The sequence below is a fragment of the Dendrobates tinctorius genome, unplaced genomic scaffold (assembly GCF_039654945.1).
Source record: "Dendrobates tinctorius isolate UK_male_01 unplaced genomic scaffold, ASM3965494v1 ptg000079l, whole genome shotgun sequence".
NCBI lineage: Eukaryota > Metazoa > Chordata > Amphibia > Anura > Dendrobatidae > Dendrobates > Dendrobates tinctorius.
Window position 1 is genome coordinate 7,839,453 of NW_027361747.1, and position 16,774 is coordinate 7,856,226.

The 16,774-nt window shown below is 40.8% G+C and overlaps 1 protein-coding gene across 3 annotated transcripts in view; it reads right to left on the minus strand.

Moving 5' to 3' along the window:
- Nucleotides 1–255: 255 nt before the first annotated feature.
- COMMD8 (COMM domain containing 8) overlaps nucleotides 256–16,774 on the minus strand; it is a 48,967-nt gene continuing 32,448 nt past the window's right edge. For all 3 annotated transcript variants that reach the window (XM_073583460.1, XM_073583459.1, XM_073583461.1), the window contains exons 4-5: nucleotides 7,122–7,277; nucleotides 256–1,019 (exon numbers count right to left, since the gene is read on the minus strand). In XM_073583460.1, coding sequence (XP_073439561.1) covers nucleotides 999–1,019; nucleotides 7,122–7,277 — 177 coding nt within the window. In that variant the 3' untranslated portion in view covers nucleotides 256–998. The remainder of the gene's footprint in view (nucleotides 1,020–7,121; nucleotides 7,278–16,774) is intronic.

A 16,774-nucleotide genomic window follows, 5' to 3' on the forward strand; every position in this document is an offset into this window, starting at 1 on the left:
TCCCCTATTTATAGCCCCATAGAGCATTAGCAAAGAAAAATGCTCTATACTTATCTCCTAGAAAGGTGCAGTGTCTCCAATGACAGTGGCGAATCTCCTGCCAGTCACCTGACATATACAATCAGTGCCCACTCAGCTGAAGCTTTCACTAGCTTTTCAGTGGAAGGACAGTGTTTTTGCCACTTGGACAAAATAGTGAAGGCTGCAGCCAATCAACAATAGCAGACAACCCCTTTAATTTTAGCAAACTGACCATTTGTTTTAAGCACAAAAAAATGTTTATTAGTTTTTTGTTTTGTTTTTTTTTAATCTTCAAAGTTTAAAGCATTGTTGTATTGTGGGAAATATACTTTAAAACAACAATTCTACCTACATTTATATCATGGTCTGTAAATACGTTGTTCAAGAAAAAAAACAAAACACAAAAACAATACAAAAAGTATATGTACACCTCTGCAATACTAAAGATGCCCATACGCAGAGCAAAGTAAGCTGAAAGGTAGGACTAAATAACCATCTTTATATGGGACCGCCAAACTCTTTCCAACAGATGTCAAGGGAAAAAAAGGATAAAGACATTTGAGAACAAAAGGGAGCAGGCATGTTAATAGAGAAAATTAGTTTCTGCCAGAGGAATCTAGCATTCGCTCAATCTCCCATCTCCATTAAAAACACATTCACGCTCACCTAAACTCAAGGTGCATATGTATTGTGGTGAAGGTAGTGGCTGGAAGAATAGCGGTCAGCAGAATGAGCGCTCAGCTATTGAACGTGTGTGACCACCTTACAAGCAGTCCATGTATTCTTCTAAAGTGAGAATTCTGGGGCACCGATGATCGTGCAGCACATTCATACGGTTGTAGGTAATAAATGCACTCCGAGGAAAATCTGGTAATGTTATGGATACGTTGTCGGCATATTTCACCACATTTCATCCATAATCAGGGCTACAGCAACGTTGTTTCTTACAGAGAAGGTAATCATCCACTAATTCTTCATCATTTCAGTTGAAGGACGACCTGACAACATGAATAAAACGTTAATAAAACACAGAGCAATGTAACAAACTAATATATTAAAGAAATAAAATGGTACTAGTAGAATCTATTGACCTCCACTGCCTGGAGAAGAGCCACTGACACCTTATTCTAACAGCAGCCCAGACTGTATTATTTTACCTTTCAGAAAGAGAATCGGTCATCAATGTTTAAGGCTCGATCCGCTTTGGGATATGATAGTGTAACTAAATGCCTATAAGTTTTGTGACACAACAGCGATCTCACTAGCGAGATCGCTGTGCGTGGCAGCAATCAGCCCCCCCTGCCGGTATCGCTGATCGCTGTAGGAAAGCCCTGGACTTTTCTTTGGTTGCTGGTCTCCCGCTGGCCAGCACGCATCGCTGCGTGTGACATGCGAGAGACCAGCGATCAGCCGGTAACTAACGTACACATCGGGTATCCAAGGGACGTGTGTCCCTTAGAAACCCGATGTGTACGTTAGTTACCAGCGCGCTCACTGCATCAGCGCTCTGGTAACTAACCAACACAGCGACGCTGCGCCCTCGGCGTCGCTGTGCTGATCGCTGGTGAAGCTGTTTGACAGCTCACCAGCGATCATGTAGCGACTCACCAGCAATCCTGACACGTTGATATCGTTGTCGGGATCGCTGGTGAGTCGTTATGTGTGACGGGGCCTTAACTCCAAGTTAATCACATTTAATCACACAAATCAACCTGTCCAGTAATGAAGCAACACTGTGTGAATCAATGTCTCCTGCTGTGGTGCAAATGGAATAGACAACAGGTAGAAATAATCGGCAATTAGGAAGACACCCCCTATAAAAGGAGTGGTTCTGCAAGGGGTGACCACAGATCATTTCTCTGTTATCCTTTTTGGCTGTTTGGTCACTTTTGCATTTTGTCATTGCGCTCACCCCTAGAGTTACAGTAGAATGAGGCGGTGTCTATCATAAAACCCAAAGACGTTGCCCAGGTAGAGTAGCTCATCCAGGATGGCACATCAATGTGAGATGTGGCAAGATGGGTAGCTGTGTCTGTCAGCAGCAGGACAGCCATCTCCTCCTTTGTGCAAGGAGGAACAGGAGGAGCAGGGCCTGAGAACACCAAGATTGGCAGATTCGACATTCATGCCCTGTGCTCTTCACGGTAGAGAGCAGGTTCACACTGAGGACACGTGACAGTTTGGAGACACTGTGGAGAACGTTCTGCTGCCTGCAACATCCTTCAGTCTGACTGTTTTGGCAGTGGGTCAGTAATGGTGTTGGCAGGCATTTCTTTCGAGGGCCACACAGCCCTCCATGTGCTAGCTAGAGAAACCTTGGCTGCCATTAGGTACTGGGATGATATCCCCAGACGCATTTTGAGACCATATGCAGGTGCATTGGGCCCTGGGTTCCTTCTGATGCATGACAATGCTAGGCCTAATGTGGCTGAAGTGTGTCAGCAGTTCCTGCACAAAGAAGGCATTGATGCTGTGGACTGGTCCGCCCATTCCCCAGACCTGAATCCAGTCCAGCACATGTCTCATTCCATCCACCACCAATGCCACATTGCACTAAAAACTGTCCAGGAGTTGACTGATGCTTCAATCCAGGTCCAGGAAGATATCCCTCAGAACATCTGCCACCTCATCAGGAGCATGCCCAGGTGTTGTAGGGAGGGTACACAGGCACGTGGAGGCCACACACTACCGAGCATCATTTTTTTATCTTGAGGCATTTCCACTGAAGTTGGATCAGCCTGTAATTTGATTTTCCACTTTGATTTTGAGTATCATCCCAAATCCAGACCTCCATGGCATATCAATTTTGATGTTCATTTTTATATTTTAAATGTTCTCAAAGCATTCTACTATGTAACGAATAAAGATCTGAAACTGGAATATTTCACTCAAGGATGTCTAGGATGTGGTATTTTAGTGTTCCCTTTATTTTTTTGAACAGTACAATTACTAGTAGAAAATCAGTCACAGAGCATAGTTTTTTTGTTTTTTTTTTAATATACTCATTTTTACCGTTGTGGCGAAAAGCAGACATATGGAGCAGGATCGCAATAATGTAGTTCATGTAGATCACTGTTTCACACAGGCAATAATTAAGACCATGATGTTGCCAGGCCCTACTAATTAGAATAGGAGCCCAGGATGCCTGAAAGTAGTAGGAAATTTTCATGGCTCTGATCTGGCTACCACACAGTATCACAGTGGCCATAGGAAAAAACATGGCAACCAAGATACTGTCTCAATGCTACCGAAGCCCCATGCAATGATTCTATGTTTTAATGAACACTAAATGAATTATTGGTAATGGCTGCTTGGTGTTTGCCCTCAATTAGCCCACAGTCCAGTTACAAATCTGCAATTCCAATACTAGATGTTAGTATGTCCTGGAAACTTAAGCCCAGAACCAGGCATATAAAAGAATAACTTTAGACAGAAACGCATTAGTTATTTCTTCATTTTTAGTTTGAAACTATTTTGTTTACGTACGTTGCTTTTTATTTTTTTACTAGCGGAAGAGCCTGGCGTTGCCCGGGCATAGTAACTAACTGTGGTTATAACAAATTATAATGATTATATTGCACAAATTGTCACTGTATGTCAACTCCCCTGTATATAGTATATACCTGCATGTTATCGCCCTGTGTATATAGTATATACCTGTATGTCATCTCCCCTGTATATAGTATATACCTGTATGTCATCTCCGAGTTCCCTCCCATCTGTACACGGTGGAGGCGCAGTGTCCACGCAGCACAGAGCATTTCAGTGTAGCGGCTCGGCCTCCTGAGTGTAATAGGAGGACTAAGAAGGACTAATTTAGAGTGTCATTAGTTGTAGCTGTATAAATAAGTTTAAAGCGAACCAGGCATTGCCAGGTTGGCGCTGTTACACCAATTAAAATGATTTCTGGGTTGGAGAAATCCGTCTAGTGTTTCTTTTTTTAATCTGTGTTTGAATTTTTAAGTTAATGAGATGCTTCATGCCAGACAAAAAAGTTTCTGATTCTGCGCTCCCCCTGCAGTCTGTGTCAGAAGGTGGTCTGTGTCAGCACGGTAATAAATTGTATTATTTCCAGCTTTACAGAAGGACAGTAACACCATGGAAATGATAAGAATAAAAGGCCTCAGTTACCACAACTGTCTACAAAGAAAACTTTTGCTCATAGCAACCAATCACAGCTCAGCTTGCATCTTTTAAACAGCTCTGGTAAAATGAAAGATGCATAGTGATTGGTTGATATGGGCAACAGGCAGTGTAAACTGTTGTGGTCAAGAAGATATGCCTATGAAATATATATTAGATGTATATATACAGTCATATGTTAAAGTTTGGGCACCCCTATTAATGTTAACCTTTTTTCTTTATAACAATTTTGGTTTTTGCAACAGCTATTTCAGTTTCATATATCTAATAACTGATGGACTCAGTTATATTTCTGGATTCAAATGAGGTTTATTGTACTAACAGAAAATGTGCAATCTGCATTTAAACAAAATTTGACCGGTGCAAAAGTATGGGCACCTCAACATAAAAGTGACATTAATATTTCGTAGATCCTCCTCTTGCAAAAAAAAAAACAGCCTCTAGTCGCTTCCTGTAGCTATTAATGATTTCCTGGATCCTGGATGAAGGTATTTGTGACCATTCCTGTTTACAAAACAATTCCAGTTCAGTTAAGTTTGATGGTCGCCGAGCATGGACAGCCCGCTTCAAATCATCCCACAGATGTTCAATGATATTCAGGTTTGGGGACTGGGATGTCCATTCCAGAACATTGTAATTGTTCCTCTGCATGAATGCCTGAGTAGATTTGGAGCGGTGTTTTGGATCATTGTCTTGCTGAAATATCCATCCCCTGCGTAACTTCAACACTGATTCTTGCACATTATTGTCAAGACTCTGCTGACACTGAGTTGAATCCATGCGACCCTCAACTTTAACAAGATTCCCGGTGCCGGCATGGGCCACACAGCCCCAAAGCATGATGGAACCTCCACCAAATTTTACTGTGGGTAGCAAGTGTTTTTCTTGGAATGCTGTGCTTTTTAGCCTCCATGCATAACGCCTTTTTGTATGACCAAACAACTCAATCTTTGTTTCATCAGTCCACGGGACCTTCTTCCAAAATGTAACTGGCTTGTCCAAATGTGCTTTTGCATACCTCAGGCGACTCCGTTTGTGGCGCGCTTGCAGAAACGGCTTCTTTCGCATCACTCTCCCATACAGCTTCTCCTTGTGCAAAGTGCGCTGTATTGTTGACCGATGCACAGTGACACCATCTGCAGCAAGATGATGCTGCAGGTCTTTGGAGGTGGTCTGTGGATTGTCCTTGACTGTTCTCACCATTCTTCTTCTCTGCCTTTCTGATATTTTTCTTGGCCTGCCACTTCTGGGCTTAACAAGAACTGTACCTGTGTTCTTCCATTTCCTTACTATGTTCCTCACAGTGGAAACTGACAGGTTTAATCTCTGAGACAACTTTTTGTATCCTTCCCCTGAAAAGCTATGTTGAATAATCTTTGTTTTCAGATCATTTGAGAGTTGTTTTGAGGAGCCCATGATGCCACTCTTCATAGGAGACTCAAATAGGAGAACTACTTGCAAGGGGCCACCTTAAATAACTTTTCTCTTGATTTGATACACCTGGCTATGAAGTTCAAAGCTCAATGAGGTTACAAAACCAATTTAGTGCTTCAGGAAGTCAGTAAAAAGTAGTTAGGAGTGTTCAAATCAAGAAAATGATAAGGGTGCCCATACTTCATACATCAAACTTAACTGAACTGGAATTGTTTTGTAAACAGGAATGGTCACAAATACCTTCATCCAGGATCCAGGAAATCATTAATAGCTACAGGAAGCGACTAGAGGCTGTTTTTTTTTTTGCAAGAGGAGGATCTACGAAATATTAATGTCACTTTTATGTTGAGGTGCCCATACTTTTGCACCGGTCAAATTTTGTTTAAATGCAGATTGCACATTTTCTGTTAGTACAATAAACCTCATTTGAATCCAGAAATATAACTAAGTCCATCAGTTATCAGATATATGAAACTGAAATAGCTGTTGCAAAAACCAAAATTGTTATAAAGAAAAAAGGTTAACATTAATAGGGGTGCCCAAACTTTAACATATGACTGTATTAGATTAGATATTATATGGGGCTTTGCACACACACATACATACACTCAGATTATTTATAACCTAATCTTGTAAGTTCTGTACTTTTTTATATTAAAGATTAAATCTTCAATAAGATTGGGTCTTATAAACTCTGAAGCACACATCAAACTCAGGCCCACAGGGTGATTATATTTGTCCCAACACCAGCACAGACATACTGTATGGACGACTGTGTGGATTGCCTTTCAGAGAGAGTGTGGCCTTTTGAGTGTTGGACAATAATATATTTCAGGGACTCATCACCCCGTGTGTTTGATGAGTGGTGGAAGCGTGTTGTGGATCTGGGTTGGTTGGATTGTATTGGGGTTTGATATATGCTCACTCTGCAGACTAAAACAGAGGTAGAGTGCAAGATCAAGTGAGAGGCGATACATTAACCGCTGTAGTTAGTGCCCATGTCACATACTAACAACGGTGTACGTGACATACTCCATTTTGTATATGCTGATTTGTATTGCCCAAGTTAATAAAAACTGGAGAATAGTCCTTATTCTCTGACATCGATATTATACAGATGTATGTTACTTTCCATCCATTTTACTTTGAATTTTCCACATACAGAACTTCATTATAATTTCAAACAGAAAAATGTCCAATACCGTGCAAAAGTAATTTCCTAATGGATTAAAATATGGAGACTTTTTTTAGCTTCACATATAAATCATGCAGGGGAACAGTGCTAGCGTTCACAGGTAATATCGCGCTGTACGCTCCTGTAGAAGGTGGTAAGATGCTTCATTTATCACGTCTAATTTCCAGCATTACATTTGTATAAGGTAGCACTGTCAGGAAATCCAGTCCAAATAAATCACGTCGATGTCATCTCAGTGCATTCAGAAGTATCTAGACACAGCAGATGTTCTGGAGGAAGAAAGGAAGGTGATCTGGGATAATAGGACAGATAAAAGGCCAGCACATACCTTGTTAGCTGCCTCTAGAGAATTGATAAGATTCTGCAACTCTTCTTTATTCATCTCAATGGAGACCGATGCGATCGCTCCGTTTTCTACAATATCCAGGTCGAGATTCACAAGTGGCATTTGCAATGTAGAAAGCTTATCACTAGACATAGCAAGCTAGAGGGAAAACCCAGAAAAATACTCAGACAAGAGCAGATTTATACAGCACAGGAGGTGGAAACCATTAAAATACAATCTGACAGATGGGTTGGAAACAAACAAGCAACCTTGTAATACAAAACGGCGCAGGATCTGGAAGACTTCTGCGCTTCTATTACAGTATGTTCACATGTAAAATACGCAATGTTTTTACAGTACCAGCATAAACCAATGAGATCTCTCAAATCTCATGCATATGCCGGATTTTTCCACCACGCATAATTTGAGGACTGCTGTGTTTTTCGGAGAGGCGTCAATCTTCCAGCACTTTCCACTCATTGAAATGAATACGTGAAAACAATACAAGCAAAAATGCTGCAAACGCACGCATGTAAAAACGCAACGTGTGAGCATACTCCAACAGGCTTTCTGTGTTGAAGTGAAGAGTAGGCACATATAATACAACAACAAATGCAGCAGAGCCACATGTGGCAATTGGTCAGGGTGGGAAAATGAAAAAAAAAATTTAAGAATGGTTTGAAGATGACAGAAAAATAAAGTTCAGGGTGATATCTGATCCCCAACTTCCCCACTTCTCTATCCAATTGAGCATAAGTGCTAGAAAAAGTCCAATCCACGGAGCCCCATCTCACAATTTATAGATTTTTTTTGGGCTTTATTGTTCAATTGACTTGCAAATGCAAAAGTTGAACAGTTTTTTTTTTTTTTTTTAAAAAGTCTTCATTAATAATGTTCTCCAATTTTCCTGCTGTAGAGCATCTATAAGTCCTTTATGTAGCAGACAGCTCTGCAAAAACTACTACAAATCAGTCACAGCTACGGCTACTGACGGTTGTTTGGTCTTCCAACCCAACTGGAATTATTAGAGTTAGCAGATGAGAGAGGCTCTTGTACATAGATCTGCATTGGAAGGGGGATAAAGCGTCAACATTCCAAAGGAAAAGGCTACAGATAAGGCCAGATTCACACATGTGTTTTGCAGTCCAAGTACGGAAGGTGATGTAATGGACCACCCAAGGGTCTCCTGACTCAAGTTTCACAGCCCCATGAATGCTTACGAATCTGTTTAGTTTGGGTTAAGAGACTCTAGAGCTTCCCATGTATTGTGGTATGTAGATAAATGTAGAGTAATGCACCTTGGACGGAGTAATCCTATAGCTGCATATACATGAAACGGGACCATACTCGGGATTACAGAACAGGAGAAGGACTTGGGTATACTGGTTACAAGTAAGATGAGCAGCAGAACTCAATGTCAAGCAGAAGCCGCAAAAGCAAACAAGATTTTAGGATGTATAAACAGAGATAAAATCCTGCTATCCCAACATTTTGTTACCATTTTTTAAATCACTGGTGAGGCCACATCTAGAATATGGGATCCAGTTTTGGGCCCCACATTTAAAAAATGATATTCAGAAGTTACAGTCAGTTCAAAGATGGACAACTAGATTATTACAAGGGATGGAAGGCCTCTCATATGAGAGGTTGGAAAAGTTGGGCTTGTTTAGCTTGAAAAAAAGAAAAAAACCACCTCAGAGGGGGATCTCATTTACATGTATAAATATATGTGTGTCAGTACAAAGGACTGGCGCATGTCTTATTCCTTCCATTAACCATACTAAGGACCAGGGGGCATTAATTACGGGTGGAAGAAAGGTGATTCCGGCAGCTAAATAGGAAAAGGTTCTTTACAGCTAGAGCAGTCAGACTGTGGAAAGCCCGACCACAAGAGGTAGTAATGGCAGACACTATAACAACTTTTAAAAAAGGGCTGGATGATTTCTTCAAAACACATAACATTGTGGGTTATAGTTAATCTAGTGGCAAAATGTACAATTGGTGAAGAAAAGTTGAACTTGCTGGACCTAGGTATTTCTCCACCTTTGTAACTATGTGGTCTGTACTCCAAATGAGAAGCATGGATATGCGAATCTGGCCTAAGGAGGAAAGCATATAAAGAAGAAATACATCTTGTATTCCAGCCAAGCCAATATATAAGCTCATGAAGACAACAGCACTGTATACACCCAGAGCTCACATCCAGCCTATATTACAGGTAGTAATACTCCCAGGAGAGAGAAATCTGAAGCTTGGATCATGCGGAAAACTGCATAAAGGGGGTTTGAAGGGATGAATATTGCAGACAAACTTCGTTAGCATACTAAAAGTTGTATTTTTTTTTTGAGTCAAAAAGTGTGACTAGTTTAAAAAAAGATGCAGGTCAGCTGTTGTGGGTCCCATAGGGGACCTACTGAATGCTAGGCAGGTGGATTCAAACATATGACTGATGTATTTTATAGGCAATGAGGTGGGGCAGGGTGCTGTTCTAAAGGATTAATGGAAAACATGCAACAGCATCATCCATCATCGAATTTTCCAAGAAAAAAAAAAATTCAAAACAAGTTTGAATTTGAGCAGAAATCACATTGCAGATTAATAAATACAACGACTACTAGACAACAGCTGAATGGACATTGGCACTAGGCTTCACTCTTGGGGCATTGTACCACGGTGTATGGACCAATATTATAATCATGTGGTATTGGCATGCACATTTTGTTCTTAACATAAAAAGAAATCTTTCAGCCATGTGCTTTACTTCAAATGTGGCAAAATCCATGTAACCACTGTAGGAAAGGAGGATGATGCAAGGCTCTCTCTTCAGTCTGAGCTACAACGGTTCACTGACAATCAATGAATAAATGTATGAAATCAGCAAGACTCTTAACCACCGCTCCCTAATGAGAGGAATGTTCTCCGTTTCTCACTTCTCAGTTTTACATTCAGACCTACCACTACAATTCAATCAAGGAGATAAATCGATATCAAGCGGCAGATGGGCTCAGAACAACATGATGCTTGCTGTTATTTCTGTGTGAGCTATTTCAGGTCAGAAATTCACTTAAAATTCATCATTTTTCAATGTTCCATTTCTTCCAAACCAATTCTCTGAAAAGTAGAAAAAAAAATGGGAATAAAGAACCTAGACTTGGCCAAACGTGAAAAATGCATGCAGCGCAAGCCTAAAAAACACAGAATGGCAGCTAGATTACATTTGAAATTCGTTTTCTCAAATGTGCAGCAAATAGAAGACGAAAAAAAAAAAAAAACTACATTCTACAGGAACCCGATGAATCATTACCATGAGGTCAGAGGAACAATGAGAGCCGTTGCCACTAGCCGCGCGCGATGATAGAAAATGAAGTCTGCAAATTAAAATACTCCAAGCTTCGGGTTCATAGTAAGTCTCATGTACAAACCGATAACCTTCACCGAGAAACGTGCAAAACTGGTATTCTCTTACTAAAAATTGCCAATCCAAAGTCTACTATTTCGTTCACTTGATTTTTTGATTGGAAGAGTCCAGGCCCTAATGAAAATTCACCCTTGTAACATTGAATGTTAACTTGGAGAAATAGGGTCATAGGGGTCAGGAAGGGCATGTCGGCCAGTCAGCTCGGATTTACACTTCTACCTTTCAGTTTGGGATGCTGCGGCTCCGATCCATAGTGCTGGTACCCTATACAAGTGGTGGAATTATAGATAGAGCTCATCACAGAAGATAATTGATGGATTTAGACGATTTTGCTTTTACAATTATTTTGAGATTTTTTTTATATTATATAAAGTATAGAAGTACAGTTTATAATCCATGTTCACCATCATTTTCAATGAACCCTGTAAAGAAGACCCGTCACTTGCAATGAATACGTTATTTCTAACCTGGTGTAAATGCTGCCTTTCTTCTGAATCTAGCATTGTTTTTTCTTTTCCTCCTGCACCCTCTTCCACCAATGTAAATGTATTTTTTTTTTAAGCCAAGTAAGCATAATCCTCAACTTCTCTAAGGCTAGAAAATAAGCATAATGCCAGATGCAAAAGAACAGCAGAATTTACACCAGGCTAAAAATGAAATGATATATTATGTCATGTCCAAACACGATGGCACCTTTGAAATTGCTCCAGAAAAAAAATAATATATATAATTTAACAGCTCAGACCACTGCACAGTTTTATAAAAATCAGCTTCTCTACATGTCTGACAGCCAATCCATTCCATGTCAGTTGAATTCCAACCAGAGTACACCTCATTCTACTTAATGTGCTTCTGATTAGGTGATCACATGAACCAAATCGTATTTAATGGAGGAAAGTCTAAAAAACCCTGCTGTGGTGTTCCCAATCCTCTTGCAATAGGACCAGATGGATGGCAAAACACGTGCTAGTAATATCCCAAAAGTAATAGCAATGAAAAAATAACTTTTAACCATGCCAAAGGAGTTGAAAAGAAAAGTCTTGAGTGAGGAAAAGTAGGGCTCATTTCTGGCTTTACTAGCAGAGGGATACAGTGAGCATTGTGTTGCCCCCATCCTTAACATTTCTAAGGCTATGTGCACACACTGCAGATTCACCTGCGGGTTGTTTCCTGCGGAACCGCAGGTAAAACCGCAGGTAAAGTGACCAGCGGTTTTGCTGCGGTTTCACACCTCTACTATGTTAAAGGTGTGAAACCGCAGCAGAATCCGCAGAAACAATTGACATGCTGCGGAAAAAAAACCGCAGCAAAACCGCGCGGAAAAAACCGCAGCGTGAGCACTGCGGTTTTGAAAACCCATAGGGTTACATGGTACTGTACCATGTCTGCGGAACTGCAGCAGTTCCGCAGGGCCAAAACCGCAACAAAAACCGCAGCGTGTGCACATAGCCTAAGACGGCAGTCCATTAAAACAAGGTCAAGCAGCAGACATTCGGGACAACAAAGCTACAGACCAACAGAGGGCAAAAACGACTCTCCACTGACCGGGATGACCGTCATCTTATTCGAATGTCTCTCAGCAACCGCAGGATGACATCAAGTGACCTACAAAAGGAATGGCAAATGGCAGCTGGGGTGAAGTGCACGTCAAGAAAAGTTCATAACAGGCTCAAGTCATATGAAACTAGAAAAAAGCCTTTCATCAATGAGAAGCAAAGGAGAGCCAGGGTGAAGTTTGTCAAAGACAACAAGGATTGGACCATAGAGGACTGGAGTAAGGTAATCTTCTCTGATGAGTCTAATTTTTCGATTTGCCCAACACCTGGTCGTCTAATGGTTAGACGGGAGACCTGGAGAGGCGTACAAGCCACAGTGTCTTGCACCCACTGTGAAATTTGGTGGAGGATCGGAGATGATCTGGGAATGCTTCAGCAAGGCTTGAATTGGGCAGACTAATCTTCGAGAAGGATGTATGAATCAAGCTGCATACAAGGTTATCCTGGAAGAACAGTTGATTCCTTCTGCTTAGCCAATGCTCCCCAATTCTGAGGACTGTTTTTTCCAGCAGGACAATGCGCCATGCCACACAGCTGGGTCAATCAATGTGGGAATGAAGGACCACCACATCAAATCCCTGTCATGATCAGTCCAATCTCCAGACCTGAACCTCTGGAATGTAATCAAGAGGAAGAAGGATAGTCACAAGCCATCAAACAAAGAACTGCTTAAATGTTTGTACCAGGAGTGGCATAAGGTCATACAAAAGCAGAAAGGAAAGCAGCCAAGATGCATGAAAGCTGTGATTAAAAATCTGTGTTATTCCACAAAATATTGATTTCTGAACTCTTCCTGAGTTAAAACAATAGCATTGTTGTTTCTAAATAATTATGAACTTGTCTTCTTAGCATTATTTGAGGTCTGCAAGCACAGCATTTTTTTTTGTTATTTTGACCATTTCTCATTTTCTGAAAATAAATACAAAATTTAGTGCTTGGAAATTCGACGACATGTTGTCAGTAGTTTATAAAATAAAAGAGCAATTTACATTTTAATCTAAAATATACCTATAAAGAGAAAAAGTCAGACAAACTTAAAATTTTTCAGTGGTCTCCTAATTGTTGCCAGAGTTTTATATATACACAGAGTTGTGCTCTTAAGTTTACATAACTCAGCAGAATTTTTGCTTTCTTTTCAGAAAATATGAATGATGACACCAAAACTTTTTTTCCACTCATGGTTAGTGGTTGGATGAAGCCATTGTCAAACTACTGCGTTTTCTCTTTTTAAATCAAACTGACAACCCAAAACATCCAAATGACCCTGCTCAAAAGAAGTTTAGACAGCCTGGTGATTTTGGCCCGATAACATGTACAGAAGTTGACACAAATGGGTTTGAATCTCTACTAAAGGTAACATCCTCACCTGTGACCTGTTTGCTTGTAATCAGTGTGTGTGCATAAAAGCTGAGTGAGTTTCTAGGATCCAGACAGACTCTTGCATCCTTCATCCAGCCACTGACGTTTCTGGATTGTGAGTCATGGGGAAAGCAAAAGAATTGTCATCAGATCTACAGGAAAAGGTAGATGAACTGAATAAAACAGGAAAGGGAAAAAGATATCCAAAGAATTGATAACGCCAGTCAGCAGTGTTCAAACTGTGATTAACAAATGGAAAATCAGGGGCTCTGTAGAAACAAAACATCGGTCAGGTAGACCAACAAAAATTTTGACCACAACTGCCAGGAAAATTGTTTGGGATGCAAAGAAAAACCCACAAATAACATAAGGGGTAATAGTGAACTGTCTGTAAACTAGCGGTGTGGCTGTCTCAAGATGCACAATAACGATGCACTTGAAGAAAAATGGATTGCATGGTCAATTTGTCAGAATAAAGCCATCACTGCACAAATGACACAAAGTATCTCACCCACAATACGCAAAACAGCACAGAGACCAGCCTCAAAACTTCTGGAACAAGGTAATTTGGAGTGAGGAAGACCAAAATTGAACTTTTTGACCACAACCATAAACATTACATTTGGAGAGAGGTCAACAAGGCCTAAAGGAGCCCCATTTCTACTGTAAAGCACAGAGGTGGATCACTAATGTTTTGGGGATATGTTAGCTACAAAGGCATAGGAAACTTGGGCAAAGTTGAAGGAAAGGTGAATGCAGTACGTTATCAGCAAATACTGGAGGCAATTTTGCAATCATCAGCCCGAAAGCTGCGCATGGGACGTACTTGGACGTTCCAACATGACAATGATCCAAAACACAAGGCGAAGCTGACCTGTTATTGGCTACAGCAGGACAAAGTGAAGGTTCTGGTTTGGCTATCTCAGTCTCTTGACCTTAATATCATTGAGCCACTCTGGGGAGATCACAAGTGCGCATTTCATGCTAGACAGACCAGGCATTTACAGGAACTGGAAAGAGTGGGCAGCTTTACCATCTGAGAAAATAAAGAACCTCATCCACAACTACCACAAAACACTTCAAGCTGTCATTGATGTTAGAGGGGCAATAAACGGTGTTAAGAAATGGGGCATGTGAACTTTTGATCAGGGTCATCTGGATGTTTTGGGTTGTCATTGTGATTTAGGCCAGGGTCAGACTTGCGAGAAACTCGGACAAGTCTTGCACGTCAATACCCGGCACTGCTACCAGCACTCGTAACGGAGCGTTCAGATGCATGTATTTCTATGCAGCTAAACGCTCCGATCTAAGTGCCGGCGGCAGTGCAGGGTATTGACGTGCGAGACTTGTCCGAGTTTCTCGCAAGTCTGACCCCGGCCTTAATAAGAGAAAACACCGTAGTTTGACAATAAATGGCTTCACCCAACCACTAACCATGAGTGGAGAAAAAGTTTTGGTGTTATCATTCATATTCTCTGAAAAAAGGCCCAGAACGCAAGAATTCTGCCAGGGTATGTAAACTTTTGAGCACAACTGTATATCTATATAGTTTTGTTTTTTTTTCTGCTTGGGGGAATGGATTTTTCCAAAAAAAAAAAAGTTACACACACACACACACACACACACACACAGCTATAATTTACTCATCTTACCTAGGTCCTGCACATGTCTCTTCTGTTGCTCCACGAGTATTTTATTGTCTGCAGCACTGATGTGACATAAATAGCACTGCAGGCAATAAGTGACCTCGGCAGCCCTGCCACAGTTCACAGCACAAGCCCACCCAGATACCAACTGGCTGCAATGTAAGTACTGCAGACAATAATAGACACAGGGAGCAGCGGCGGACACTCAACATTGGACACAGAGAGGGAAAGAAAAGACAGTTATAAAAATAAATAAAAACACTGCAGCAGGGAGACAAGTGTGTTCCAAAAGGAGTGCACTCTCTTGCGCCTGGAACGTACTGTTACTAAAAATTCCCGTTGACAGAGAACAATCCCCAGCTTCACAGACATCATAGAATGAACGTCTTTATGCCAACTTTTAGGCCAAACGGTGTCTAGATATCCTGGTGACCAGATTAAAGTTTTAAAGACACCTCTGCAATCTGGTCAACTGTGGGCAGTAGTTGCATATCAGCAGAAGAGTTAACTCCTAGGATACCAGCCACCTCTCAACTGCCCATTTATTTATATAGAGCAAGCTGCTCAACTTCTTCCTGTTAGATCCTTCAGAAGAAGCAGACACAAAATGTGCGTTAACGGGATTCACGGCATGGCCAACCAGCACTGAACAGTAATAATTATTATCCCCAGTAAGCCATATGTTTCATGTGTTATATGCGGAGACTGCACAGCCCATGGAGTAAAAACTTTTTATAATAAAAAGCTCTTTACGGTAAAAGCTTTTATATCTGCACACTGCACTTCATACAGGAAAAAAAACAAAAATGGTTTTCTTTTGATGCAATTTACACCTTACACTGTGGTAAATTAGTTACTAAATATTTTTGAAAATATCTCATTTTTCACATCTAACATGTGGCTTCCTTTTTATTCAGATACTTAAAGGGAAATTTTTCCTAAGTAACAGAAAATTGCACTTACTGGTATGCAACCACTAGGTGGTAGTACAAGTGTTTGTTTCTGAATGCTAAAAAAATATATAAGTGCAAGGCTACACTCTATACATATGTATTTACCCAAAAATATGTGCATAGCTTTCTATGAAGGAAGGGATTTAAAGGGGAAAAATGTTCCTTTCCTGTTTTTCAGCAATCTGCATTTTTTGATATACACTACTAGGTGGGTAGTTCAGTACTAATTTTGAACTGCTAAAGGAAAGAACCATGCAAATTTGCCTATGATAATACCCATTACTGGGGTTCATATTTGTGGGGTTGATGTCATCCTTTGTATTGTCAGGTGACATCAAGCCCATGGCTTACTAATGGAGCTTGGCTGCACTCTGAAAAATATAGTGCACAAAATACATAAAAATAGTGAGTTATTGGTCGATATTTTGGCCAAAATATGAAAGCTCGCAATCCGCGTCAAGGGTCCCCACACTTGCGAGTCCCATCATTAAACTAAGAGCAAAACCACAAGATATTTTTCAGGGTGCAGCCAAGCCCAGCACGTTTGGTCTTGTATACAGGGGTGTTCACACTCTGATACATTGAAAGAGTGCTGGCCAGCCCACCTAATCGAATAGTAGGGGCGTGAACAACAGACTGAGAACCAGACACTATGCATTTCTTTTATGTGAACAGCGTCCTATACATGCCTTTATTGTGCAAAGGTATACTAAGCAGTCACCCC